The sequence below is a fragment of the Macaca nemestrina genome, chromosome 1 (genome assembly GCF_043159975.1).
Source record: "Macaca nemestrina isolate mMacNem1 chromosome 1, mMacNem.hap1, whole genome shotgun sequence".
NCBI classification, from domain to species: Eukaryota; Metazoa; Chordata; class Mammalia; order Primates; family Cercopithecidae; genus Macaca; species Macaca nemestrina.
The window spans coordinates 204,654,378-204,681,121 of NC_092125.1; the positions used below are offsets into that span (position 1 = coordinate 204,654,378).

General features: G+C 53.9%; 1 protein-coding gene across 6 annotated transcripts in view; it reads right to left on the bottom strand.

Annotated features, from left to right (window-relative positions):
* Window positions 1-324: 324 nt before the first annotated feature.
* Window positions 325-26,744, bottom strand: part of LOC105494581 (protein tyrosine phosphatase receptor type U) — a 90,403-nt gene continuing 63,983 nt past the window's right edge. For 2 of the 6 annotated variants that reach the window (XM_011763131.3, XM_011763127.3), the window contains 16 exons: window positions 23,472-23,662; window positions 22,663-22,738; window positions 22,084-22,160; window positions 20,373-20,390; window positions 16,723-16,759; window positions 15,953-16,050; window positions 15,747-15,863; window positions 14,807-14,961; window positions 11,714-11,849; window positions 11,070-11,219; window positions 9,296-9,469; window positions 6,391-6,531; window positions 3,704-3,829; window positions 3,413-3,570; window positions 1,810-1,945; window positions 325-1,526 (listed from right to left, as the gene is read on the bottom strand). In XM_011763131.3, coding sequence (XP_011761433.1) covers window positions 1,464-1,526; window positions 1,810-1,945; window positions 3,413-3,570; window positions 3,704-3,829; window positions 6,391-6,531; window positions 9,296-9,469; window positions 11,070-11,219; window positions 11,714-11,849; window positions 14,807-14,961; window positions 15,747-15,863; window positions 15,953-16,050; window positions 16,723-16,759; window positions 20,373-20,390; window positions 22,084-22,160; window positions 22,663-22,738; window positions 23,472-23,662 — 1,853 coding nt within the window. In that variant the 3' untranslated portion in view covers window positions 325-1,463. The remainder of the gene's footprint in view (window positions 1,527-1,809; window positions 1,946-3,412; window positions 3,571-3,703; window positions 3,830-6,390; window positions 6,532-9,295; window positions 9,470-11,069; window positions 11,220-11,713; window positions 11,850-14,806; window positions 14,962-15,746; window positions 15,864-15,952; window positions 16,051-16,722; window positions 16,760-20,372; window positions 20,391-22,083; window positions 22,161-22,662; window positions 22,739-23,471; window positions 23,663-26,744) is intronic. The other 4 variants (XM_011763133.2, XM_011763129.2, XM_011763128.3 and 1 more) reach the window with 3 other exon arrangements.

Here is a 26,744-nt window from a genome sequence, read left to right on the forward strand (position 1 = left end):
GAAAGAGCTCAACCTGATCCAGGGCCCCCAGTGGGGTGAGAGGCAGCTCTGTGGCCCTCAGGGGTCTCAGGTTGATATACCCTACCTGAGGAACTGCTTCAGAGGCCTGGGTGGGGGCAGCAATGGCCAGGGTCCCTTGGAACCAACTCTGAAAGTGGAAGGACCCTGAGTGATGTCCTGGTCCACACTCCCACCATTTTACAAATAGAAAAACCAGGACTGGCTCAGAACCCAGGCTTCTCCAGGGCCCTCCCACTGCACTGGAGGCTGGGGGCAGGCGAGCAGGCCCCATCAGGCTGGTGAGACACACACAGGGCTGCTCTGTGGCATTCAGAGAGCACGTTTATTTACAAAGCGCTTTACAAACATCAGCTTATGCCTCCCCACAGCCCCCTGCGAGGTAGGTCAGTAGTCATATCTACAGTTTACAGATGGGGAAATTGAGGCACAGAATGGGGGTGTGGCCTGCCCCATGTTAAAGAGACCTTCCCAACCACCCATCCAAAAATAACAAAAGAAACAAAAAAGCACTGGTCCTCCTTCCTCTGAACTCCAGAGAGTATGACCAGCCCTGCTCTAGCACTGCCCCTCCCCACAATGGGCAGCCTGGCCAGGAGCCACAGGGGCCTCAACCCCAGGGGCTGTTGTTCAGCCTTGCAGATTGTCACTGGCCCAAGCTGAGCAGGACAGGCCAGTGAGGTCTGAAGATTAAAGGAAGAGGGGGGCAAGGTGACTTCATTCTGCAACAGTGGGTCAGGGAGGGAAGGAGCCCACTGTGGGCCACAGCAGGAATCGGCAGATCCTGGTTCAGGGAAGCTCAGAGCACATATCAGGGAAGCAGAAGTGAGGAGGGAGAGTGAGCAAAATATCCCAGGGGCTGCAGGGAGCAGTGGGGAGGAGGGCACTGCAGTTCCCCTGGGGAGGACAGTCAGTGTGCCCCACTGGCTGTTCAGAACAGAGTCCTGCCTCCCCAGGACCCTCAGAGGCTGTGCCAGATGGAATCCTAGATGCCAAGCCCCAGTACACCCTCTACCCACATGCAGAGGGGGCAGGCTGAGTGGGAATCTTGGCCTGGGATACTCTCTGCAGGGCCTCACTCAACCCTGCCAAAGGCCAGGATGGTGCCACGGGGCTTGGCTTGAGTACCCCAGAGCCGGCCGTCCTGAGCCCTTGTCACTCTGCCAGGCAGTGCCAGGCCTCTCAGCACAGGCCTGCAGGACCCTATGGAGGTGGGGCTGGGCTGCAGACTTGCTAAGCTCCTCCTTGGCCTACGACCTGCCCATGGGACAAAGTGAAAGACCCTGCCCTCAGTGGAAGGGGCAGCAAGATGGCCCAGCATCCACTCCAATGCTTGCCCCACGGGGGTGTGTTTGGGCAGAGCAGGAGGCACTGATCTTCCTCGCCAGTCCAGGATGGTGGGTCTGGCCCTGAGTGTGCAGTGGGTGCCCCAGGCCAGGGCCCCGCTATCTTGACTCCAGCCCCTCCAAGTATTCCAGGGCCACATCGTAGCAAAAGTGGTACTGATCCTGGAGAGAAAGAGAGGGAGGAAATCATGAGCCTGACCCCGACTCCAGTATTGTGGCGGGGGGGGGGGGGGGGGGGTTGGGGAGAACGGGGAGCGAGAGGACAAGCATGAGCCCAGGCCCGCCCTCGGGGAGAAGGGGGAAATGGGGGTAATGTTTTAGGACCACAGGGCTAGAACCAAGGCCCAATGGTGGGGCCCAGATATGGGAGAGTGGTTGCTAAGGAACCTGGCCTGGCATGGACCAGGAAGGTAGAAGTGGCTGGGCACGGGACACAGCCCCTCACCATGGTCTCCACCATGTTGGGTTTGTAGTTCCGGAGGGTTTTGGCAGCAAAGAAAACGTCCACCAAGTTGTGGCAGCGTATCATCTCCAGGACGGTAGAGCAGGCGCAGAAGGTGCCGCTGCGTCCTCCCCCATTTCTGAATGAGAGATGCAAAAGGTTTGGGGCGGGGCTCAGGAGTCAAAGGTGAGGGGTGGGGCCTTGGAACCTGAAGGTAAGGAAAGGGTCAGGGAACCACGAAGGAGGGGCAGAGAGCCTAGAGGAGCGGGGCGGAGCTAGGGAATCTAGAAGGGTGGGGCAGAGAGCCCAGAGGTGAGGGACGGAGTTAAGAGAACACAGAAAGGAGGGGCCAGAGAGCCTAGAGAAGAGGGGCGGAGCTAGGGAACCCAGAAGGAAGAGGCCAAAGAGCCCGGAAATGAGAGGCAGAGCTAGGAAACCCAGAAAGGAGGGGCCGAAGAGTGCAAAGGTGAGGGGCGGGGCAAGGAAACTAAGAAGGGCCAAAGAGCCCAAGGTGAGGGGCAGAACTAGGGAACTCAGAAGGGCGGGGCAGAGGACCCTGAGGTAAGGGGTGGGGCTAGGGAACCCAGAGAGAGGAGGAGAGGGCCCAGAGGTGACCAGCAGGACCAGGTTAAGGAGGATCAGGGGCTAGGGCATCTCAGAAGACATGTTCTCAAGGCGAAACAGACTGCAGATTCTGAGAGAAAGGAGGCCAGACACACTCCAAGAGAAACACCCGGAGACAAACGCAGTGACAAAGAACGGCTGGGTAGCAGCAAGCGCGTACCCAGAGAGCAAGGTGGAACAGGAACGCTGAGAAGACCGGTCACCACCTGGCAACGTGGGCACACAGGCACAAACGTACCCACACCCCAAGTCAAGCCCACAGCCTCCCACAGAGCTCCACCCCCTCTGTGCCTCTCCCTCCTTCCCTGTGACTCCATGTGTGGGGTGCCTCCTGGGGGATGGCAGACTGAGGCGGCCCTCACTCCCCTTCTCAGGGGTCTTTCCCACCAGAAGAACCAAAACCCCTGGGGGCCAGGCCCAGACTGACTCAGCTTCCCACCAGCTTCCAGTAGGCCCAGCCTGCCACTCGAGAGGCTCGGTAAGTGCTGAAAGCATGAAAAAGTGGGGAGCAAGGGAGTGACTGCACCCAGACATGAGTGAATACATAAACTTATGAATGGGGTATGCAGATGGATGGATGGATGGATGGATGGATGGATGGATGGATGGATGGATGGATGGATGGAAAAAGTCACATGTGTGCATGCATGAACAAAGGCTGGTATCCTGTTGGCATAAAAAGTGTGCCAAAATCTCATGGGGTAAAAAATTCTGACAAAGGACTCTCAAATTGGCAAAGTCAGACATCACACAGAGGGTACTAGGCAATTGTTCAGGGCTGAGTCTATAGCCTGGAAACTGACTGGATTCCTCCAGGGCCAGCCTTGGCTGGTTGGGCAGCATCCAGGTCACAGCCATCTGAGAGCCCAGGGGTTTCGGTGCCAGCTTTGCAGTCCAGCCAAAGCTGGCACCCTTTCAGACTGGACCTCTGCCCCTGGCTCCCCAACCCCTCCACCCGCCCTCCTGCAGGGCAGGTACTCACAGGCAGTGCACAATGGTGCGCCCATCCCCACTCTCGGCCTGCCACTTGTCCACCTCAGCCAGCAGGTGCAGGAAGGCCTTCTTGGAGTCAGGCGTGTCCCGGTATGCAGACCAGCGCAGGAACTGGAAGTGCCGCACCAGCAGGTGCCCCTCCTGCAGCTGGAGACAGGGGCAGCCAGCCACGGGGACATGAGCACCAGAGTCCCAGGGGCCCCTGATGACCCGGAGGGTCATTAAAGGCTGCCCCAGCCGCCACCCAGGGTCTTTCCCTGGGGCTCCTCAGACCACTCACCCGAGAGATGTTCTGCACCCGGAAGACTCGGGCCACTAAGTCTTCATCTGCTGTGCCCGACATAAACTCCACCTCCATGAGGCCATACTGCTGCCGACCTGGCTCTGGCCAGTACTGCAGGCAGGGCTGGGCATGGGCACGGAGAGGGGAGAGCTGAGTAGAGCCTGGCCGGGGCTCACCCCATAGCCATGCCCACTCCCAGGGCTCCACATTTGCCCTGTAGCTCCCACGCACCCTGGCCCACCCACTCACTCCAGACTCACCTTCAGCGGCCCTCCAGTCACCACCAATCACCCACAGGCTGCAAGGCCCACCTGTCCCAATACGTTCTGCACTGACACGTTCAGATCAGCCAAGACGAACCCTTCACAAACAGTGCACTAATGCCTACTGCTGTGCAGCTAGAAAGCTACACCTTAACCGGTTCACACGCTCCTACGTGAGGCTGCCTGCTTCCAGGAATAGGCCTGGATCACTCCCACCCACCCCAGAACCTCCCCCAGCCTTCTCTCTCACTGCCTCTGCCCTTCAGCACCAGCTCCCAGAGGTGGGGCGTCCCTGATGCTGCAACACAGTCCAGTACTCCCACTTCTGCCCCAGGACCCCTCCATGGAGTCAGGGTCCTACATACAACCCCCTCCCAGACTCGACTGTGGAGGGACAGAGGAGGTACAGCCCTCCGACCTCACACACACACACGTACATATACACACACACGTGCACACACACACGCGCGCACACATCCTCCAGGCTAAGTATCCTGAGCCTCAGTTTCTAGTCTTAGCTCTGCCTGAAGCCCATGAAGGCTCTTCCTTTCTCTTGGCCCCAGTTCCTCCATCTGTAAAATGCCTCCCAACCTCTTCCAAAAAGACACCATGCTCATCAGTCCCCTCTGACCACAGCCCATGACAGGAGAACACCACCTTCCCCGTTTTGCCTCAGGTCCTGGCAACGCTGTGCATTCAGAACTCTGCACAGGCTGCTCCCTCTCCACGGGTCACTCTTCCTCCACCTCCTCAGCTACTCAACTCTGCCCTTCCCACATATCTCCGGTCAGACACTACCTCCTCCAGGAAGCTGTCGCTGATACATGGTCCCTTGGGTTTCTCTGTCCCTGTGCCAGCTCTTGGAAAGCCCTTTTCCCTCTGTGCTGTCACTATCAGTTTTTCTACCTGTTTCCTCCTGGACCAGGAGATCTGGGAGGGGCTGTGTCTCTTCTGCCTCTGTCTCCTCCCTGCCCACTGCAGGGAGCAGTTCATGGGCAAAGTTGGTTGAACAGATGAGCAAATCAGTGCCCAGTGAATGATGTCTGTGTGAGCCTCCCTCTGGGCCTCTCCCCTCTACCCGAGCAAGGATGGTTCCTGCTACACCCAGGGCTGAGGCCCATTACCCTGTAGTCCTGGGTCATTTTCACCAAGTGCCTGATGCATAAGAGCCCAGTTAATGAAATATTCTCCAGGAGGCCATTAAGAAGCTGTTGTACTCATTTTACAGCAAATCTTCCTAGCCCCGAGCCCAGCAGAAAGCCGGAGTGGGAAGGGGTCCAGAGACCTACAGCACATGGTCAGGCAGGGCTGGAAGGCTGGGTATCTGTACTTCTTGGGAGCTCCAAAGGGAAATGGGGGAGTCAGTGGGGCTGCCCCCAGGCTGAGGTCACTGAACCAGTGTCTGGGCCAATCTCAAATGCAACTGTCACACTCATCATCTTTGTCCCTGCCTACTGCCTACACGTACCACATGCCTACTGTGCACCAGACACAGCAGTGCCATGCATCCTATGCACACCTGACCTGGTCCTCACAGTAACCCCTTAAGAACAGGTCCTATGATGGCCCCCATTTTACAGAGAAGGAAAGTGAAACTCAAAGAGGTCCATCAACTTACCCTAGATCAAACAGTCAGAAAGTAGGAGGCTTGAGTTGTACTCTACCTCGGAGGCCCCCGTGAAGGGCGCTTTAGTGGAGTGACTAAAAGAGCAGAAGCTCTGGAATGAGGCAGCCGAGGCCGGGGAGCGCAGCTCTGCCCCTCCCCAGCCATGTGGCCATGGAGAAAGCACTGTACGTCTTTGGGTCTTAATTTTCTCACTGAAGCCTTCCCTCCAAGGTCATTATAGATTCTAAAGAAGACCATGAGTGCAAAGCAGTCCCTGGCTTAGCAGGGGGCCAATAAAGAGCAACTGTGGACAGATGCAATGGCTCATGCCTGTAATCCCAGTACTTTGGGAGGCCAAGGTGGGAGGATCACTTGAGGCCAGGTGTTCAAGACCAGCCCAGGCGACATAGTGAGACTGTGGTTCTATTTAAAAAAAAAAAAAAATCAGCCAGCTGTGGTGATGCAGCCTGTAGTCCCAGCTACTCCACAGGCTGAGGTGGAAGGGTGGCTTGGGCCCAGGAGGTTGAGGCTGTACAACGCAGTGAGCTATGATCCCGCTGCTGCACTCCAGCCCGGGCAAAAGAGTGAGACCTTGTCTCAAAAAAAGAAAAGAAAAAGAGCAACTAGTGGTCTCCCATCTAACACCCTTGTTTTACAGATGAGGAAACTGAGGCTCTAAAAAGGTGTATGACTCGTCACACAATAAATAGATGGCAGAACTGGGACCCAACTCTTGGCTTTGGGGACCATGCCGCTGAATACACAGAGGACCTGGGCAGCAGGTGGCCCGTCGGCCTGGCCAGTGGAGGCCTCACCCAGGCGGAGTTGGACTGGTTCAGCTGGTTGAGCATGACGATGGAGGTGCACCCGTAGTCGTAAACCAGTCGCCAGAAGTCAGGAGTGGTGCTCTGCAGCGGGTGCAGGGTCACGATGAAGGCCGCGCTCCGTGTGTAGCTCTGCAGGGAAACCGGGACCAGGGAAACCGGGACTCAGCGGGGCCCTGTTCCCGGCCCCTGGCCTGGGCTGAACCTCTGCCCCAGACTGTCTTCCCGCACTGCCCACCCTGAGTTGGGCGGTTGTGCCCCACAGGACCAGGCTGCCTCCAGTGGGCCATTTCTGATGTTGGTCGGCACACGGAGACCCTGGGTTGACAGGGTGGGCCCAGAACCCCCAGAACTAAACAGCAAAAGTTTCCAAAGGTATGGTGAGGGGAGCTTGGGCATGAGGGTGAGCTCACGGCAGAGGCTGGCCAAGCTTACTCCCTGCCTCTGCACTTCGGCATCTGCTATTTTGGCTGCCTAGGCCAAATTTCCCAAATGTCTATATGGTTCTCTCCCTCACTTCTTTCTGGTCTTTGCTTGTCACCTCCTCAGAGAAGCCCCCCCCCACCACCACCTCATCAAAAATAGCCCCCCGCCAACACCCCAAATCCACATTAAACACTCTGCCTGGCTGTTTTTGTAGAAATTTCCAGTTGATGACATTTCATTGTATATTTATTTCCTGACTATCCCACTCCATCTCCTAAAAGCAAGGTTCAGGAGAGCAGAGCTTCCAGGGTGTGGTCTCCACCCAGAGCCCTGGAGGAGTAAATATTTTGAATAAATAAATCTCTAGGTCCCTCCCAACTCCATCAGTGAAGGGTCTGGGACCCCAGGCTCCCCAGGCAGTGACAGGCCCTGACGCTGCTCACTGCTCCCTCGTCCTGCCAGGGGAGCTGGCACCCGGCCTTCTCCCATCAGAGATCTGGCTCCCAGGCTCCCCTGGTGACCTGCCCTGCCCCACCCTGTGCCATGTCCCCCTCTCTTTCCTGAGCTCTTCTCACCCCCGGTCTTCCTCCCGACCTAGGGGCTGGCACAGGCTCCCATGACCCTGGTCTTTGTCTGGCTTCTTCTGGCCTTGACCCTGACTTGGGCCCTGACCAAATCTTGATCTGCCCTTTGTAATCCTGCAAGTTGCAGTACAGAGAAACAAGGAGCCCCCCTGGTCCCCCAGTGGTCCCTCTCCAGGACTCTCTGAAGGCTCTTGATTAACAACTCCTCAAGGCCAGGCCCAGCCAGACTCCAAAACTCAGGCCTGGGTGCCCAACGGGGCTCCTTGCAGACTTGACCACCACAAAAAGACTCCAGCTGGCCCCTCACTGACGAGTTCAGGGCCTGTCTGAGAAATGGGGCCTCCTGGCTCCTGAGCCAACAGGACCCGCATGGCTGGGGTCAGACGTCAGAGGCATCAAGGACCTCAGGATGGGACAGGGCTGTCCCAGAACTTCTCCATGTGATAACCCACCCATCAGGGCCAGGGAGCCCCAGCTCAGGACCCTCAGACAGTCTCCCTTCCAGGCCCCCAGTGTGCAGATGGGCACCCTAAGGTCAAGGAGGGGGCTGGGCATGAAGGTACAGCTTTCTAAGTTTAGTTCGAAGATCTTCCCAGCACTACATGCCACTCCTCCAGGACCCCTGACCCCTCAGCAGGCGGGATGTCCCCAGGCGAGCATGTGAGCACACATTCCATCCACCAAGCTGAGTGACAGTGACCGATGGGCCCCTCACATCTCTCTCATCAGCGGCTAGGGCTGCTCTTCCCCTCTCCTTCAGCTGATGCCCAGAAGCCCCGTGGGAGGTCACCCTCTTTAAAGAAACCCCGTTGTCCCCTGCACTGTCCTGCCAAGGGGTTCCTGGCCAGGCATCAGGCCATAAAAAGTCCATCTCCCTCTTACCCGCTGTGGGAGAACCTTCCCTGTCGGCATCCCTCATTTCTGTGTGGAGAGACGCAGCGGTGACACACCTGGCCCTGACCCACCCTTCACTCACTCCTCCCATAAGCGAGGCTGCTTGGCTCCACTCCCTCTTTTTCCAGGCCAGCCTACCCTCGGAAGGCATGCAGTCAACTGCTCCTGCTCCCGGCCAGTAACGGCCAGTCCCTGACAGGGAGGGGTGGCCTGCGGTTACACAGCTATATTGGGCAGAGGCGAAGGAGCGGCCCACCCATTGGTCACACATCTCAAACTCCATCTCCAGTTTTATCTATAACATTTGATCTCCACCCGTGTGTCTCCTGTGTCTATGTATGAACTGGTTCCAGTGTCACAGAGGAATAGGGATAATAATCCTAGACCCTTCCTGCCTCAGACAGCAGCATCTTGGAGCCATTTATCAGGGGCCTAAAATGCCAGCACCCATCTCCTGCGCTGCTTGCAACCCTCAGTAAAGGAAGCAGAGCCTCTGAGCTGGGAGCAGGGAAAGAGACTTCTAAACGGCTCCTGAGCCCTCAGAGGGCCCACGCCCACCCAGAGAAGAATGGGGCCAGAGATCACTGTCCCAGGCCTGGTCCTGGAGCAGACTCCAGCTCATTCTCCCCAGGACAAGCTCCCCTGGCTCCAGACATCAGGTCTCAAGTTCCACCCCCAAACCCTCGAGGTCTCCCCAGCCAAAGCCCCCTGAATCACTCATCCTACCCCAGGCTCTGCTGGGCCTGATCCTGGAGACAGCCCTGCCTGAACTCCACAAACAGACCCCACTCAGGCAGAGTGTGGGGGACACTGGCTTGAATACCCTGAATGGAAGATCCCTAGGGGTAGGAGGGTCACGCACGATCCTGTTCCCCAGAATGGGCAGGGGTTCCCCCAACCAGAGCCTTCAGCTCTGTTCCCTTGGCTCGTGGACCTTCCCTGATGCTGCCGGGAGGGGGAGCCCCAGAGCCCACTCCACCCTGAGCTCTCACATCAGTCAGAGCCGCATTAATGTAGTTGTTGGGGTCCCCATCAGTGGAGATGAGGAAGGGCAGGCAGCGGTCGGGTGGCAGGACGTCCATGCTGCGGTTCTTGTCGCGGTTTCGGGGCAACAGGGCGATGCTGCACTCCTCCATGTCCAGCGGCGGGGTGACCGAGTTCAGCGTCTACAGGGAGCGGGGGTGGGGACAGAGAGTTATGTCCAGAGCTTGCTGGGCCTCCTCACATCCCCATGAAGGAGGCTGGACTGAGTTACTAACTGCATTTTATGGATGGAGAAACTGAGGTCCAGAGAGAAGGGTACAGGGCAGGGACCCAGACTCCCGGTCTCTAGGCCACTGTAGGGCCTGGACAGAGTTCTAGAGCCCACAGTCTACCTCCTTGCCATCCACATAACCTCAGACAAGCTACTGCATCTCTCTACCTCAGTTTCCTTGACTGTGAAATAGGGAAGTAATATGCCTACTTCATAGGGCTGTTGGGAGGCCAAAGTGAGATCATGACAAGCACTGGGCTGGGCTCGGCACACACAGACGGGCACAGTGAGGATCTCTACTAGCTCATCAGTGCCTTCACTGAAGCAACCCCTGAAACCCCATGCCCTCCACAAAGCAGACTCCAGGCACTTGGAGAGGGGGTCACCTTCCTTGGTCACGGCCCTGTCTGAACAGAATGAAGTCCTAAGCACCGGGCACTGAATCACACCCGGATCTCTGGAGCATCTCCTCCACCCCCATGCCGTCACGCCTCACACAGCCAGACCCAGGGGCTCTGTTTCTTTCTCTTGTTCTTGGAGATCCCTCACAGGGAACGCAGACTATCATGATCCCCAAAGCCTGACACCCTCCTCCTGGAATCCTGCACCTCCTGTGAGAAGTGCCAGGTCCCCAGCATGTGCCATCCTGCTGAGCCACTGCAGGAACCCTGGAGTGGAGAGGACTACTGAGGTCTCTGCCCACCCAATGATCACTCTCAGGCTTCTGTGGAGAACCAGGCTTTTCCCATCTCAGCCATGTGATATGGTGAGCCTGGTCCTGCCCCAAGAGCCAGGCCTTGGGTACGTGACCAGAGCCAGGGGCAATCAGCGACCTCCATCTCTCTGACCTGTGACTGGTCCAGGGTGGGAACATGAGAGTCTGATCTAGGACTTTTGGGGGGATGCTGGGAGCAAGTGCCTTTTTCCAAAGTCACTGGACAACAGAGATGACAGGAGCCCAGCACTGCTGGGGGCCAGGTGCAGGTCTGAGAATGAAGCCAAAACAGGAGAGCAGAACCAAGGCAGAGAGAAACCACATGTTGGCATCATCATCTGAGCCCCTGGATCCAGCCACAACTGAAGCTGCACAATCCTCAGGCTTTTCAGTTACAAAAGCTGGATTTTTATCACTCACAACCAAAAGAATCCCAATGAATACAAACACTCCAAGGGACATATTCACACTTTTCTTCTCTGGGTAACCAAACTGAGGCTCAGAGAGGTAAAGGGACTTGTTCAAGGATTCTCACAGCTCTTAACTAGGTAAGCCAGGATTTGAACCTGGGTTTATCTGACTTCAGAACCTGGGCTCTTAACTGCTTTGATGCACTCCCTCTTCTACTGTCCCAAAGTCCTTCCTAGTAGCTCAGCTCTGTCCCTCCAGCTGTGGCCTCAGGCTGGTCCCTGCTTCTTGGCCTTCAATGACTCCTGCAATACTAAGGACGCCCCAACACACACACACACACACACACACACACACACACCCCTATACACATGCACTCGTCCCCCACCTGGAACTCTTCCCGCAGCTGGGAGGAATTACTCTGAGGATCAATGCGGATCATCTCCTTGTAGGTGGCCTTGAACTCACTGACAGGGATGGTGGTCTCCCCACACAGGCAGGCCTCCAAGATTGCATCATGAATGAAGATGTACTGCTCCTGGAACAGGAGACGAGAATGAGGCCGAGGAGGGGCCTAGAAGCTGGAGATCTGTGGTGATGGGGCTTCAGCAAGCTCAAGGTTGAGGCAGGGTGCTCTGAGGTAGAGGCCAACCATGTGTTACCACAGGCTGGACCAAGCCTACCTGAAACAACCTCCATGGACATGCCCCTTTATCTCCTATTTCATCCCTATCCCCTATAACAACCCCGTGAGGTGCTCTGAGAGGTGGAGGACAGCCCATGATCACACATCCAGTGAGGATGCAATCCCAGGTATGTCAGCTACAGGACCCATTGTCTGACCCCACCCAACAGAACACAGGGGAGCAGTCCAGGATGACCCTATGCGGTTGGCGGCTCAAGGTCAGGGATGAGCTGAGGGAAGGGAAGAGCCTCAGGACACCCTTTGGGCATGCCCCGCCGGCTCCAGGCTCCTTCACGAGAAACTCCAGTCCTAGAAGTAAGGGTGGGGACAGGGCCAGGTCCCCGCACCTCAGTCTGGATCATGTTGACGCGGCGGGAGCAGAGAGTCTTCACACAGTTGTAAATGTCCACGACGCCCTCACACTCTGCCATGTCCAGCATCACATCCAGGACGATGTAGCAGCCTGTGCGGCCGGTGCCCGCGCTAGAGAGAGAGCAGCCCCAGGCCACGTCAGAGCTTTGGGGAGGAAGCCCGGGACTAAGGAGAAGAAGAGAGGAGGGCACTGGCCATGTCTACACCATACAGAGGACAGGGACACAGAGATGATTGCCCCTCCCCAAGTAAGGAGCCAGGGCGCAGGCTGCCGGATGGAAGAGCGCTGGTGAAATGTGCTAGAGGACAGAGATGGGATGGGCCTTGGGGAAGGAGAGGAGAGAGGGTGGGGAGAATGCAAAGGTGACACTGGCTCAACCTAGCAACTTAGATTAGGAGAGGAGACCCTCGGAGCTAATTCAAGAATGTTCTTTCCTCCTGAAAACCACCAAATCTCCTACACATCCCCTAAAACCCCACACACTCATACCCATTCACATAGCTGGAGCATCCCTGACCCTTCCAGGATGATGTCATTCTTTTGAGGTCCCAAAGCAATGTGGGCAGGTTTTTATTAAAACACTCTTCATGGCCACGCACGGTGGCTAACCCCAGCACTCTGGGAGGCTGAGGTGGATGGATCACTTGAGGTCAGGAGTTTGAGACCAGCCTGGCCAACATAGTGAAATCCTGTCTCTACCAAAAAATACAAATATTAGTCGGGTGTGGTGGTATGTGCCTATAATCCCAGCTACTCAGGAGGCTGAGGCAGAAGAATCGCTTGAACCCAGGAGGTGGAGGTTGCAGTGAGCCGAGACTACATCACTGCACTCCAGCCTGGATCACAGAACAAGATCCTGTCTCAAAAAAAAATAATTAATTAATTCAATAAAACACTCTTCCTGCTACAAAGTCGTTGTTTACATGGCTATCTCCCTAATTTGACTGAGGGCACATCAAAATCCTTGTCCTCACACAAGGTTGCGCAGAGTTGAAGGGGAAGGAGAGTGGACAAAGATGACAGCAAGATTTCAGGTTTCAAAATGGTGGCATCCACGTGCTGGCAAGGACATACAGCAACTGAATATCCTGTATATCCCTGGTGGGGCTTAACTTAGCACAACCCCCTTGGAAAACTGCTCAGCAATATCTCCTAAAGCTGAACATTCACACAGATAACAGTTCTACTCCTACATGCATACCACACAGAAAGAAATACATTTCTTGGCCAAAAGACATACGATCGAATGTCCTTAGCAGCACTACTCATAATAGCTCAAGATGGGAAACAACCCAAATGCCTATCATGGCAGAATGGACAAACACACTGTCATTTATTCACTCGATGGAAGATGATCCACTGTGGACGAACCTCACAAACCTAAGACTGAGGGAAAGAAGACAAACAGCAAACAGTACCTGATGTATGATTCCATTTATGACAAGTCCAAAAACATGCGAAACTAACTGTGCTGTAGAAGTCAGAACAGTGTTTCTCTGGGACTGGGGATGGGGGAATTCAGGCCAGAAACGGGCTCAAGGGGGTTTCTGGGAACTGTTCATGTTCTGTTCCTTTCCTTACTTTAAAAAAAAATTTTTTTTAGGCCGGGCGCGGTGGCTCAAGCCTGTAATCCCAGCACTTTGGGAGGCCGAGACGGGCGGATCACGAGGTCAGGAGATCGAGAGACCATCCCGGCTAACACGGTGAAACCCCGTCTCTACTAAAAAATACAAAAAAACTAGCCGGGCGAGGTGGCGGGCGCCTGTAGTCCCAGCTACTCGGGAAGCTGAGGCAGGAGAATGGCGTAAACCCGGGAGGCGGAGCTTGCAGTGAGCTGAGATCCGGCCACTGCACTCCAGCCTGGGTGACAGAGCAAGACTCTGTCTCAAAAAAAAAAAAAAAAAAAAAATTTTTTTAGAGGCAGAGTCTCGCTCTGTTGCCCAGGCTGGAGTAGTGGTGCAATTACAGTTTACTGTAACCTGGAACTCCCATACTCAAACCTCCCGCCTCAGCCTCACAGGTAACTGGGACTACAGGCTTGTGCCACCGCGCCCCACTAATTTTTTTTATTTTTGTAGCAATGAGGTCTCATTATGTTGCCCAGGCTGGCCTCGAACTTTTGGCCTCAAATGATCCTCCCACCTTGGCTTCCCAAAGTGCTGAGATTATAGGCATGAGCCCCTGTGCCCAGCCAATATTCTGTTTCTTAATCTGAGTAGAGCTGGTTATTTCACAGGTGTGCCCAGTTTATGAAAATTCATATTTTTAAACATATTTCTGCACTTTGCTTTAAGTGTATTATATATCAATAAAGTTTTGTTTTGAAAAGATGGCATCTTAAAGAGGCCTAAAGAAATCAAAGAGAAGCTGGTTTAGGTGGCAGGGCAGGGACGACGACTCTACCATGCGGCATTTGGGGAGCTGATAAGAACACAGTAGAGGAACCACAATGAGACCCAGAGGCCGTGGACAAAGCCACAAAGGTTGGGGGTTAGGCTCTCCAGGAGGAGACAGAGGGCAGACCAGGACAGCGTGCTGGGTCCCCGTTTAAGAAGCAAGAGAAAGATGTGGAGCCAGGGAGGAAGCAGAGGGAGGAGGGGCAGCTGGGGTCACGGGAGCCAGTCAGGGTCTGCAGAAGGTGTGACGGCCAGTGGGTGGGCAAGGCCCACTGGGTTTGGCGGAAAGAACTGAAGTCCTTCCCACCCCCAGGCCAGGCCTAGCACGCAGCAGGTGTACAACGAAAAGCTGCTTACTGAAAGCAGGCAGAACTCAATCGTGTGGTGTCTCACTAGCCCCTAGGCCCTTCCCTATCTCCAGTGCCTCCTCAGCAACTGGGTCAAGGGGCTTCACAGGTCTTCACAGGTCTTGGGGAGCACATGAAGGTGCCAACTTCAGAGCCACAGCTCAAAGGGGACAGGGCCTTTGGGGGTTGCTCCCTCCTGCACTTTATCTCTAAGCAGGAGAACCCAGGCCTGGTCTCCACTATGGATCCTAAACTAACCCAACCCCAAGCCCAACTTCCCAGGGAGAATGGCCCCTTTTCTCCTTGGGATTCCCAGTGCCCCACCTGCAGTGGATGACAATGGGCCCGGCATCAGGTGGGGTGGAGGCCTTCACGCGCCGGATGAAAGCCAGCAGCCCCGTGGCGTGGTAGGGGACGCCATGCTCTGGCCACGCTGTGAAGTGGAACTGGCGGACCTCGTGCCGGGCAGAGTAGCCTCTCTGGGGAGACAATGGGAATAACAGTCAGAGTCCCTGGCAGCATCTATTAGACACCTGCTGTGTGCCAGGCACTGTGGTGAGCATCTCATTGTATAATCTCAACTAATCCCAATGATCAATTTATTGATGAAGTAGATATTAATGTCCCATCGTACAAACAAGAAAACTAAGGCTCAAAGAGGAGAAGCCACTTTCCCAAGGTTAGAGAAACCGACAACATGCAGGATTTGGACAATGGTCTGCCTGATGCCTAAACCTGGGTTATGAAATACTCACCTCTGCCACTAGGTTGCTGTGTAAACATAGATCATTTTGACTCCCAGGGTCTTAATTTAAAGGAAAAAAACTATCTTTCCTCTGAGGACTTTACAGAGCAGATCAAATGGGATCGTGGACAGGACTCGCCAGCCAGTCACTGACTATGTGGCCTCTCCTGCCTGGCATAAGCCCTCTGAGCCTCACTTTCCGTATCTGGGCTAATCCCATGGAGCTTTCCAGGACTGAAACAATATGTGTAACAGGCTCAGCACAGAGTAGGAGCCAGCACCTGGCAGATACTGTCATCCCCTTCATTGTCTCGGCTTCCTCTTACGGGCACCAACAAAGGCAGTTACCTTCCTGCCCTTCCAGAGTGCTCCCAGCAAACAGTGACCAAGTAGCTTCCTTGCTGGGATGGGCAGCAGTGTGCTCCTCACCCTCCTGCTCCCAGAGTTGGGGGAAGTGGGAGTGGGCTCTGATCCCTGCTCAGGCACCCTCTGCAGGGAACAGGCGGCGGGGAGACTCACCCGCTCCAGGGCAAAAGTGCGCACGACATACTCAGCCAGGGTCTCCGTCTTCACCAGCGTAATCTTGATGTCCCCGTAGGTGTCTGAGTCCTCTGGCCAATACCGTGAGCATTTCACCTGAAGGCCCCACAGGACGGGACTCAGTGGGCTCGTTGCTGCCCGCTTGGCCTGCCATGCGCCCCAGCTCGCCCCACAGCCCGGCTTACCCTGCCCACCTCGACCAGCTTGGTGATCATGACGATGCTGGAACAGTGCTCCTGCCACACCATGCGCCAGAAGTCATAGACCATCTCAGGCTTCGGCCCTGGGGATGCAGAGGATGCCTGTCCCTGAGACAAGGTCTCCACCCCAGGTCAGCACACCCAGCACCATCCAGCACCACGCCCTAGGCCAGGAGGCCTCCTGAGCCCCAACAGGGGCTTCATGCTGCCCACAACACCCAGCTTGCAACTGACGCCTGCCTGTAGGGCCCTGAGGCTGCATTGCATCAGGAGAGGGCCTGGCTAAAGAGCCCGCTCATCCTGAATGGGACCCTGGAGGAGGGCCAGATGGTTTGGCAATGGCATGAGTGTCCAGGAGGGACAGACAGATGGACAGTCGCGGAAAGAGATGCAAACAGAAGAACCCAGGCAGCCACCAGACCGAGAGGCCCAACCCACACCCATGAGACCTGAGCCCGGCTAGCCCTTTCGCAAACACCACTTTGGAGACAGGCAGGTGGACCAGCAACCGCAGATGGACCAAGCACATCAGGGAGACACAAACACAAAGAGGGGACAAAGGCAGTCGGCCAGATTCCAAGAGACCCAGCAGAATAGGGAGCAGATGAACAAGCAGGGAGCCAGAATGTGGCGAGGGTTGGGGGACATTCAGGAATCCACGTGGATCAGCAGGGGAGGCAGAAAGGCAAGCTGAGGGCATTCCAGCATGCCAGGAGGCACACAGGAAGGTGCATGTGGGCAGAGGTGCCAGGTACCTTGAGTGGCTATGAAGTGGTTTGACCTGTGGTAACCCTGGAACAGGAGGAGAGGGAGCGATTAGACCCCAGGGAGCAGCCCCTCACTCCCTCACACCCCCTCTGCCCTCCCCTCCCAGCGGCAGAACCCCTACCCCACCAGGGAACTGTGCCCTCGCGTCCCTAGGACCTCCTACCCAGGGTGACTTTGCATCCCCCCTAGTCCCCGAGGAAGTGGAGAAATGCAGCTGGGACACCAGAGTTGTGGACTTAATCCAACCTGGGCTGTGCAACCCCAGAGAGGACGTGACTCCTTTATGTGCCTAGAGGGACCCCCTGCCCATAAAGTGGAGAGAGGCATCTGCTTTCCGTCAGGCTGTCGTTGGGAGACAGAGTCCCCAATGGCCCTGCCTGTTCCCAGGGTTCCAGAAGCTCTAAACAACCCAGATCCCAAATGTGGGGTAACCAGAGTTTGTCAGTTATCCTAGCCCCCCTCGGGATAACCAGCATGGACAGTACCCCTCCCCGCTACTCCTCAGTCACTCAGAGCATGGTGGGCCTAGATGAGGGCTTCAGGATGGAAGTATATGGGCACAGGCATTACTCACGGCCCTTAGATAAAATGTTAAAATCTTTAAGATCAATAATAATGACCCTGTTATGGTCACGTACTGTGCTAAGCACTTTACCTGTACCACCTCCCACAAGAGAGAGGCCAAGAGCTACTTCACCCTCCATCCCCAGAGCCCCCAAGCTAAGGAGAGAAACCTGCCCTCCCACAAGCCACCCCAGGGCCACAGCCACCCATGAGGTCCTGCCATAAGGCCTCATCTTTCTAAGCGAAAGAATTCACCAGATACCAAGGGCATCAATGCGGGCAATGCGGAAAGGGGAATTAGTACTGCAGGGCTGGCACGGAGAAAACTAGCCCAGGCCCCTACCTCAAGTTTACGCTCTCAACACAGCTCCCAGCAACAACTCTGGTCTCGTGAACTTCCCAGGCCTGAGGAGCCCGGGGGCCAGCCTGCCAAGGTTCAAATCCCAGCTCTACCTCTCACTAGCTGTGTGCCTTTGAGCAAAAACCCCTTCATTTCTCTATGCCTCCATTTTCGTGTCTATAAAATGGAACAATTACAGCATTTACCTCTGAGGGGCTGTTGTGATGAGCAAATAAAGTAGTATGTTAAATGCCTGGCACTGGGTCTAGCACAAAGTCAGTACTTAATCAGTAACAGCCATTATTATTACTACTACTACTATTTTAAAGCTGAAGCAGTATCCTTGAAGATACAAATGCATCAAGTGGATCAAATGGAAGTCACGAATTGCTGGGGCAGAAGGTGATTGACTATGGGGTGAAGAATCCGAGTCTTGGAGCTGAATGGACCTGGGTCCCTGCCACAGCTATGCAGTAGTAGCTGTGTAACTCTGAGCCCTGAGAAGGTGCTTCTCAGTCTTTCTTGAGCATATAAATCTCCCGGGGATCTTGTTAAAAGGCAGATTCAGATTCAAAGGTCTGGGGTGGGGCCCAGGATTTTGCATCACCAGTTCCCAGGGGGTGTCCATATTGCTGGCCTCAAAACATCCTCTGAGTAGCCAGGCTCTCAACCTCTCTAAGCCTTTGTTCTCCTCTGCAATATGAGGATAATAGCAAGACAAACACTCAGAGATTCTGTTGGATACCTGCTCACTGTTCCCATGAAAATGACCAAAACACAGTCAAAGTGAGTAATGATGAAAAGCCTCCCAGCGTCTCCCAGCCCACAGCACTGGAACTTCATGTCTAGCTCAATTCCCTCCTGCTGTCACTCTATGCCACTGTCTCCACTGCAGCCTCGAACTCCAGTGCTCGAGCAATCCTCCCACGTCAGCCTCCCAAGTAGCTGGGACTACAGGCACAGGCCACTACATCCAACTAATTTTTGTTTGTTGGTTTGTTTGTAGAAACAGGGTCTCACTATGTTACATAGGCTGGTCTAACTCCTGAGCTCAAGCAATCCTCCTGCCTCAGCCTCCCCAAGTACTGACATTACAGGTGCGAGCCACTGCACCCAGCCAAGAAATATATTTTTTAAAGGAAAAAGGAGACAATATGGAAAAAGCACCCACAAAATAGCAAATAATCATATCAATCACTAAATATTATGAAAACAGTATATATGTACTAAAAACTCCCAGCCTAGGCAACATAGTGAGGCCCCATCTCTCTCTCTCTCTCTGTCTCTCTCTTTTTTTTTTTTTTTTTGAGTCAGGGACTGGCTCTGTTGCTCAGTCTGGAGTGCAATGGCATGATCTCGGCTCACTGCAACTTCTGCCTCCCGGGCTTAAGCGATCCTCCCACTTCCCCAGTATCTGGGACTACAGGCATGAGCCGCCACACCCAGCTAATTTTTGTATTTTTTGTAGAGACAATCTCACTATGTTGCCCACACTGGTCTCGAACTCCTGGACTCAAGCAATCTGCCTTCCTTGGCCTCCCAAAGTGCTGGGAAGACCCCATCTCTTTAAAAAAAAAAAAAAAAAATGAAAAAAATTAGCCAGGCATGGCAGCACACACCTGTAGTCCCAGCTACTCAGTAGGCTGAGGTAGGAGGATTGCTTGTGCATACGAGTTCAAGGCTGCAGTGAGCCATTATCACACCCCTGCCCTCCAGCCTGGGTGACAGAGCAAGAATCTGTCTCAAAAAAAAAAAAGAAAAAATAAATCAAATCAGAGAATAGCTAGATGAATTATGGTAGGTTTTTTTTAAATTTTAAAAGGCTAAAAAATGGGCCAGGTGTGGTGGCTCATGCCTGTAATCCCAGCACTTTGGGAGGCCAAGGCAGGTGGATCACCTAAGGTCAGGAGTTTGAGACCAGCCTAACATGGTGAAACGCCATCTGTAATAAAAATACAAAAATTAGCCGGGTGTGGTGGTGCATGCCTATAATCCCAATTACTTGGAAGGCTGAGGCAGGAGAATCACTTGAACCGGGGAGGCAAAGGTTGCAGTGAGCCAAGATCGTGCCACTACACTCCAGCCTGGGCAACAAAAGTGAAACTCCGTCTCAAAAAGAAAAAAAAAAAAAAATGCATAATTTTAAAACAGAATATCCAAACTGCTCCCTCCAAAAAACATTCAAATTAAGGCTAAATTGAGGGGAAAATGGTCAGGGTTGAGTTTCAGGCAAACTGATCACGAAGGTATTTGAACACTAGGGAAAGTAGTTTTAGGAGGCTGACCTGGGGCTGTCCAAGATCTTGACCCTCAAGCAGCAGAAACAGGGCCCTCCAGGGCAGCTTCCCCTGCACCCTCCAAAGGGTCCTGTAGAAGGTGCAGCTAGGGAGGACTCCTGGGGAATGGCAGGGCCAGGGAAGGAAGGTGACAGACAGTGGTGACCAGTGCAGAATGGGGCAGGGGAAGCACCCCCAACACTGCTGCCCCTGCTCAAGGCAGTGGAGGATGGGAGGGAACTGCTTACAATAGGAACACTCTCGAATCTTCAGCCCTGGGCGGCCCCTGGCCAGGCTGCTGAAATGGACGGTTGGTGCTGGGCACATAAGTAGAAAGGAAGGACAGAGACAGAGAGAGAGAGAGAGACAGCCAGAGACCGTGAGAGAGTCTGAGATACAGCCAGTCAGACAGACAGGAGGAAGAGGAGGAGGAGGAGAAGGGGAGAGAGATACTTACTTCTCGGTTTATCCGAATCTTAATGATTCCAGTGAGGGAACAGTACAAAGCAAAAGAGACAGATATTAGGCCAGGGGCAGATGGAGGCGGACGGAGCGCAGGAGTGGCCAGAATGGGCGATGTGAGCAGGGCAGGCAGAGAGGAGACGGGCAGGCTGGGCCGGGCTGAGCCACAGAGTGGGGAGTGGTGTGTCCCTGCCAGGGCCCAAGAGAAGCCAACTGGGACCTTGACAAGACCAAGGAGAGGCCCACTGTCACCAAAGCTGCCCAAGTCTGCGAGGCCAGGCCTGGCCCTGACTCCAACCAAGGGATAGGATGAGTGGGGGAGGCAGCAAGGGATTCTGGGAAACATGGCATGGCACATCTGGCCCCAGGAGGAGGAGAAGAAGAGGGAGAGGAGAGGCCACCTCCAGAGGCCCTGACTACCTTGGCTCCCAGACCTGTGCCTTGCTCCGCCTGGCCCCTCAGGCCTTTGCTTAGGCAGCTCCCCACCCGGGATACTCTTCTCTCTCCTCTCCAGCCACCCAGAGGCAGCTCAAGCCCTGCTTCCTCCACAAAGCCCGCCACGCCAGCCCTGGCTCTGCCACTAGCCTGCTGTGTAACACTCAATCTGTGTGATCTCTCTCCTGGCCTGTGCTTGCTCATCTCCTCTGAAGTTATTTTGATTTGTAGAAATGTCTGTCTCACCCATTCGAATAGATACGTTCAAGGAAAGCAGAGGTCATGACTGTCTTGTTCACATCTGTATCCCTGGTGCCCAGCACAATGCGTGGCACAAAGGAAGTGCTTAAAATTTATTTCATACGTGATTAAATGATGCTCTCCCAAACTTGGTTTGCTGTAGGGGTTAGGGGCCCTGTCCCGTCTCACCCCTCTTCCACACCTAGGGAGCAGACTTATCACCTCTCCTTGACACCCAAGCCCAAGCCTCCTGGCTGCCTACTCTGTCTCTGGTCCCTCCCTCCTATTCATCCAAGTCCTGCTGCTGCAGCAGGGGGCAGGACAGCCTCACGGCAGCAAAGGCTTTAGAGACAAAGACAGGCTGAGATTTGAGTCCTTTCTTTACCACTCACTAGCTGTGCAACCCGGGACAAGTTGCTTCGCGTCTCTGAGCCCCGGTTTCCTCACCTGTAAAGTGAGGTCATGGTGCTAAGTGCCTTGGAGGGTGGGTGGAGGGATTACAGAAAAGGAGATCTTGGGTGTAAAGTGCTTAGCACAGTGCTTGGCACCCAGTATGTGCTGGATAAACGTGTGTTGTTATTCTTAAAGGACCACTCTGATTATGGTCAAAACACTTTAACAACTCCCTGGTGCCCCTAGGAAAAAGCCCCCACTCCGGAGCCTGCCATTTTAGGTGTTCACAATCCAGCCCCTGCCTACCTCTTCAGCCTCACGGTGCACGGTGAGAATCCCATTCTCCATGCCTCCCGCCTTCCTCACCTCTTGGCCTAGCTGTCTGCCTCTTCCCTTTGCTCTGCTTCCCTAAAGCACCTCATCTCTCAGGCCAACTCCAGCCTACGGAAAGCCTTCCAGAATCTGCTGCCCACTGTCCTCCCTCCTCTGAGCACCCTGGCACTGACTGCAGAGATGCGGGCACTCCAAACTCAGCCACTTGAACCCCCATTTATCCCAACAGGTTTCTGCCCTGCCTGGATAGTAAGCCTGGAGCGGGCAGGGCCAGGTCTGCAGAAATGACAGGGCAAGGCACTCACATCTATGTAGTTGGCATTAATGTAGTCAGCATTGGGGTCTCCCAGCATCGGGTGCAGTTTCACTCGGTGCCGATCATCTGTAAACACAGAGCAGGTGGGCAGGGGCTGAACTGGGGAGCCCAGAGCTAGGCAGTCAGGGAGGGATTCCTGGAGGCTGGGGGATAGGGCACAGGCAGGGCCACCAGGGAACCTAGAGTCTCAGGGCTTACCAGTAGTCTCTGGGCACCATGGGAGGCAGGACACACCAGGGGGTAGAGTCTGGGCTATGGAGTCAACGAGGCCCAAGAGTGTATGCTGCTCAGGCAATTACTAGCTCTGAGACCTTGAGCAGGAATCTTAATCTCCCAAGCCTCAGTTTCCTTATCTGTAAAACGGGGATTATAGTATTTCCCGCTTCACAGGGGAATTGACGGGAATAAATGAAACAAGCACAGGGCGTGGCATGTGGCAGGCCCTCAATAAAAGGTGGCCAATGCTACTATCATCTCTGAGGCTGCCCCAGCTCACCCTGGCTGTGCTCCCCTTCCTGATGCCCTCCCGCCCACTGCCCTGGACCCCAGGCCCTTCCCCAGGACTCACAGGCAGGCATTGGCTCCTGCCGGCTGCCCTTGACCTTGTCTTTCTTCTTTGTGGCGTCCCAGCCTTCAAAGAAGCTCTACCAGAAGGGGAAGTGGTGGTCAGTGGGAGAGAGGGACCCTCACTCATAGGGCCCCTTCCCCTCAATGGGGATGATGTAGGCAGGATGGGAGTGGGACAATAAGGGCCAGGTTCAAGCTGAACTTGGGCCTGAGATAAAGTCACTGTCACTGTGGGTCCTTTTATCATAAAGCCAGGCACCAGGGTCAAAACCAAGGCGTGTGGGGGGAAGGGAAATGAGAAAAGAGGAAAAGAGGGTCAGGGTTCAAAGACATTTTGGAATAAGGGTCAGGCTGAGAATAAGGACTAGAAAGAAGGTAAAGGTGGGGGTCAGATTTAGATTAGGATAAGGGCGATGTCGGAGTTCAGACAAAGGTGAGATGAGATCCAGAGTTCAAATGGAGCTTAGGATGACACTCAGGATCAATGTCAGGCTGGGATTAGGTCAAGGTCAGTGTCGGTGGGCAGGTTCAGATTAGGGACAGAATAAGGATCCCGATCACAGTCCACATAAAGATGGAGACGAGATTCAAAGTCAGATTTCAAATCAGGGTTAGCATGAGAGTGAAAAACCATATCAGTCTAAAATTCGGATGAGGGTCAGAGTCAAGGTCAAAAAGGTTGAGTTGGGAACTGTCAGAGCAGGGGTCCAACCAGGGCTAGGCTGAGGGTTGCCAGGGTCAGAGTCCACAGAGAGTGAGAACCAGGTGAGGCCTCCGCAGGGGTCCTGCTGGCCCGGGGCCGGCGTGCACCTCGTACTCCTGCTTGAAGCCGTAACCCTCAGCCGTCTTCATCTGGTTGATGTGCTGCAGAAGGTCCGCCACACGCACTGCAGGGTGCAGCTGCCCCGTGTGGTACGGGGAGCCCTTCCGGCCACAGGGACGCCTCGGGGAGCCCCCCAGGAGGCTGCTGGCCTCAGTGACCCCACCGCTGCGCTGGTCTCCTGCAGTCAGAGAAAGACAAAGCAGTTCTTGACACACACGTCCCAGCCTTGGGGGCCCTGGAGAGACGGGGGGGGGGGGGGGGGTATGGGGGAAGGGAGGCACAGCCAATGCCAAGGATGGCTGGGTTGTTGGCTGGAGCCAAGCACCTAGTCAGGCCCACCCTGTGTGATCCTGGGCACATCCCCTCCCTCCGAATCTCAGTTCCACCTGTAGAATGAGCAGGTCAGATCAGGTGGTCTCCGAAGGCCGTTGTGGCCCTGCCTGGCTATGATTCCATTATCCCCTCACTCCACCCCACGAGCCTTCACCGCACTCCCTGCAGAAGGCAGCGCTCCGCAGAGCCCACGACAGACAGCCCCTTGTTCCTCCCTTCTTCCAGAGAACAACCTGGAACACTGGCAACTCCCAGCAATTACCCCCATTCAAAGACAAGCAAATTGGAAATTAGCAGCTACTGCCAACCCCTCTGCAGATTAATGTGAGGCACCTGAATAGGAGCCTGTCTCCTGCGCAGGCAGTTCCACTGTCAGCCCGTGCAGGGCCGCAGCCAATGGGGGAGTGGGTGGAGAGGTGCGTAGCTCCTCACACACCCTGGGAAACCACCCTCCCCGCAGCCCCCAGGACCACCCTGTCCCCGGCTGTTCTGCTCAGCATTCCCAAGGACGTCCCACTCTGGTCTTGGAGATCAGGTCCTGGAACTGAGAAAACAGCCACACCCGCCTTGGGACACACACTTCCACTCACTCACTTAATACTCATGCATTGCTTAACAACAGGGATACGTTCTGAAAAATGCATTGTTAGGTGATTTGGTCTTTGTGAGAACACCACAGAATGTATTTACACAAACCCAGATGGTACAGCCTACTCCACAGACCTGGGCTGCACAGCATAGCCTATTGCTCCTACGCTACAAACCTGTACTGAATACTGTAGGCAATTATAACACAACGGTAAGTATTTACGTATCTAAACACAGAAAATGCACGGTAAAAATATGCTATAAAACATAATAAATGGGCCGAGTGCGGTGGCTCAAACCTGTAATCCCAGCACTTTGGGAGGCTGAGATAGGAGAATCATGAGGTCAGGAGTTCGAGACCAACCTGGACAACATGGTAAAACCCTGTCTCTACTAAAAATACAAAAAGTTAGCTGGGTGTGTTGGCATGAGCCTGTAATCCCAGCTACCTGGGAGGCTGAGGCAGGAGAATCACTTGAACCTTGGAGGCAGAGGTTGCAGTGAGCCGAGATTGCGCCACTGTACTCCAGCCCAGGTGACGGAGTCTTTTGCAAGACTCCGTCTCAAAAGAAAAATAATAATAATAATAATAATAATAAATGGTACACCTGTATAAGGCAATTTACCATGAATGAAGCTGCAAGACTGGAAGCTGCCCTGGGTGAGTCACTGAGTGACTGGTAAGTGAATATGAAGGCCTAGAATATTCCTGTGCACTACCATGAGCTTTATAAACACTGTATGCTTAGGCTACAATACAGTTATTTAAAAATAGTTTTCTTTCTTCAATAATAAATTAACCTTAGCTTACTGAAATGTTTTAATTTGAATTTTTTGACTTTTATAATGACACATGCACATAGTACAGCTGCACAAACATATTTTCTATCTTTATTCTATACACTTTTTTCTATTTAAAATTTTTTTTTGGTTTTTTAAAATTTTTTGTTAAAAACTAAGACACACACACACACACACACACACACACACACACACACACATTAGCCTAGGCCTGCACAGGGTCAGGATCATCAGTATCGCCGTCTCCCACCTCCATGGATCTTGTCCCACTGGGAGGTCTTTAGGGGCAATAACACACATGTAGCTGTCATCGCCTATGAAAACGGTGCCTTCTTCTGGGACCCTTCCTGAAGGACCTGCCAGAGGCTGTTTTACAGTTAACTTTTTAAAAAATAAGTACACTCTAAAATAATGATTAAAAGTATAGTATATTAAATGCATAAACCAGTAATACAGTCATCATTATTATTAACTATTACGTACCGCACATAATTATATGTGCTAAACTTTTTTACAACTGACAATGCAGTAGGTTTATTCCAGCATCACCACAAACCAGTGAGTAATGCATTGCACGACGACATTATGACGGCTACAATGTCACTAAGTCATAGGAGTTTTTCAACTCCGTTATAATCTTATAGGACCACCATGGTATATGCAGTCCATTGTTGATCAAAACTTCATTATGCGGTGCATGACTGTACTCATGTCCCTCCTCCTGCCCTGGGTGAGGCTGCAAGGGGCTTATTCAAGTCCAGCCCTCCCATTTTCGAGCCAATCTCTGCCCAGGTCTAAGCTGGCAGGGTCCAGTGGGGGACTGTGAGTGGGGCTTAGATACCTGCCCCTACTCCATATATGTTATCCTTCTCCCTCCAAAATCCCTCCTCCCCCTACTTTTCTTGCCTGATGAACTCATACTCATCCTTCAACTCTCAGCTGAAATGACCCTCCCTGCAAGAACCCTCTCCAGGGCCTGGCCTAGAATTCCTACTCAACAACTAACTGGCAGACTGAATACAGGATCACCAGGAGACCCCCTGATGAGCCCAACTTCCCCAAACTCCAACCAGGTCAGTGAGGCTGCCCCATTGTGCTTGGGTTCCACCTTCCTGTGCCATGGTTTGAAGATGGCCTCACCTCATTTGTTTCTCTGCTCTCAGGAACCACAGTCTTGAGCTGTCTATAGTTCAATGTCTGAAAGCAACTGATTCCTATATTTTAGCTGGATTTCTGGTTGCTTACAGCTGGATGGCAAGTCAAGTACCAGTTATGCCATTGTGGTGGGATGCCCAAACCCTTAATTTTACAGATGGGGAAATTGAGGTCCAAAGAGAACAGACTGGCCTAATATGGTGGTTGCCAGAGTGTTTCAGAAAATAGTAGGGATGCGAGATCATTAAGTGGTATCCCATTAAAAAGAAGAGCAAGAGGAGGAAGAGGAATTCTGTGTTTTAAAGGAGTCTGTGAAATTCTAGTTTAAACAAAAACAAACAGGTTTCTTCCCTGCAAGACCTCTCGGGGCTTTTGGCGTGTTT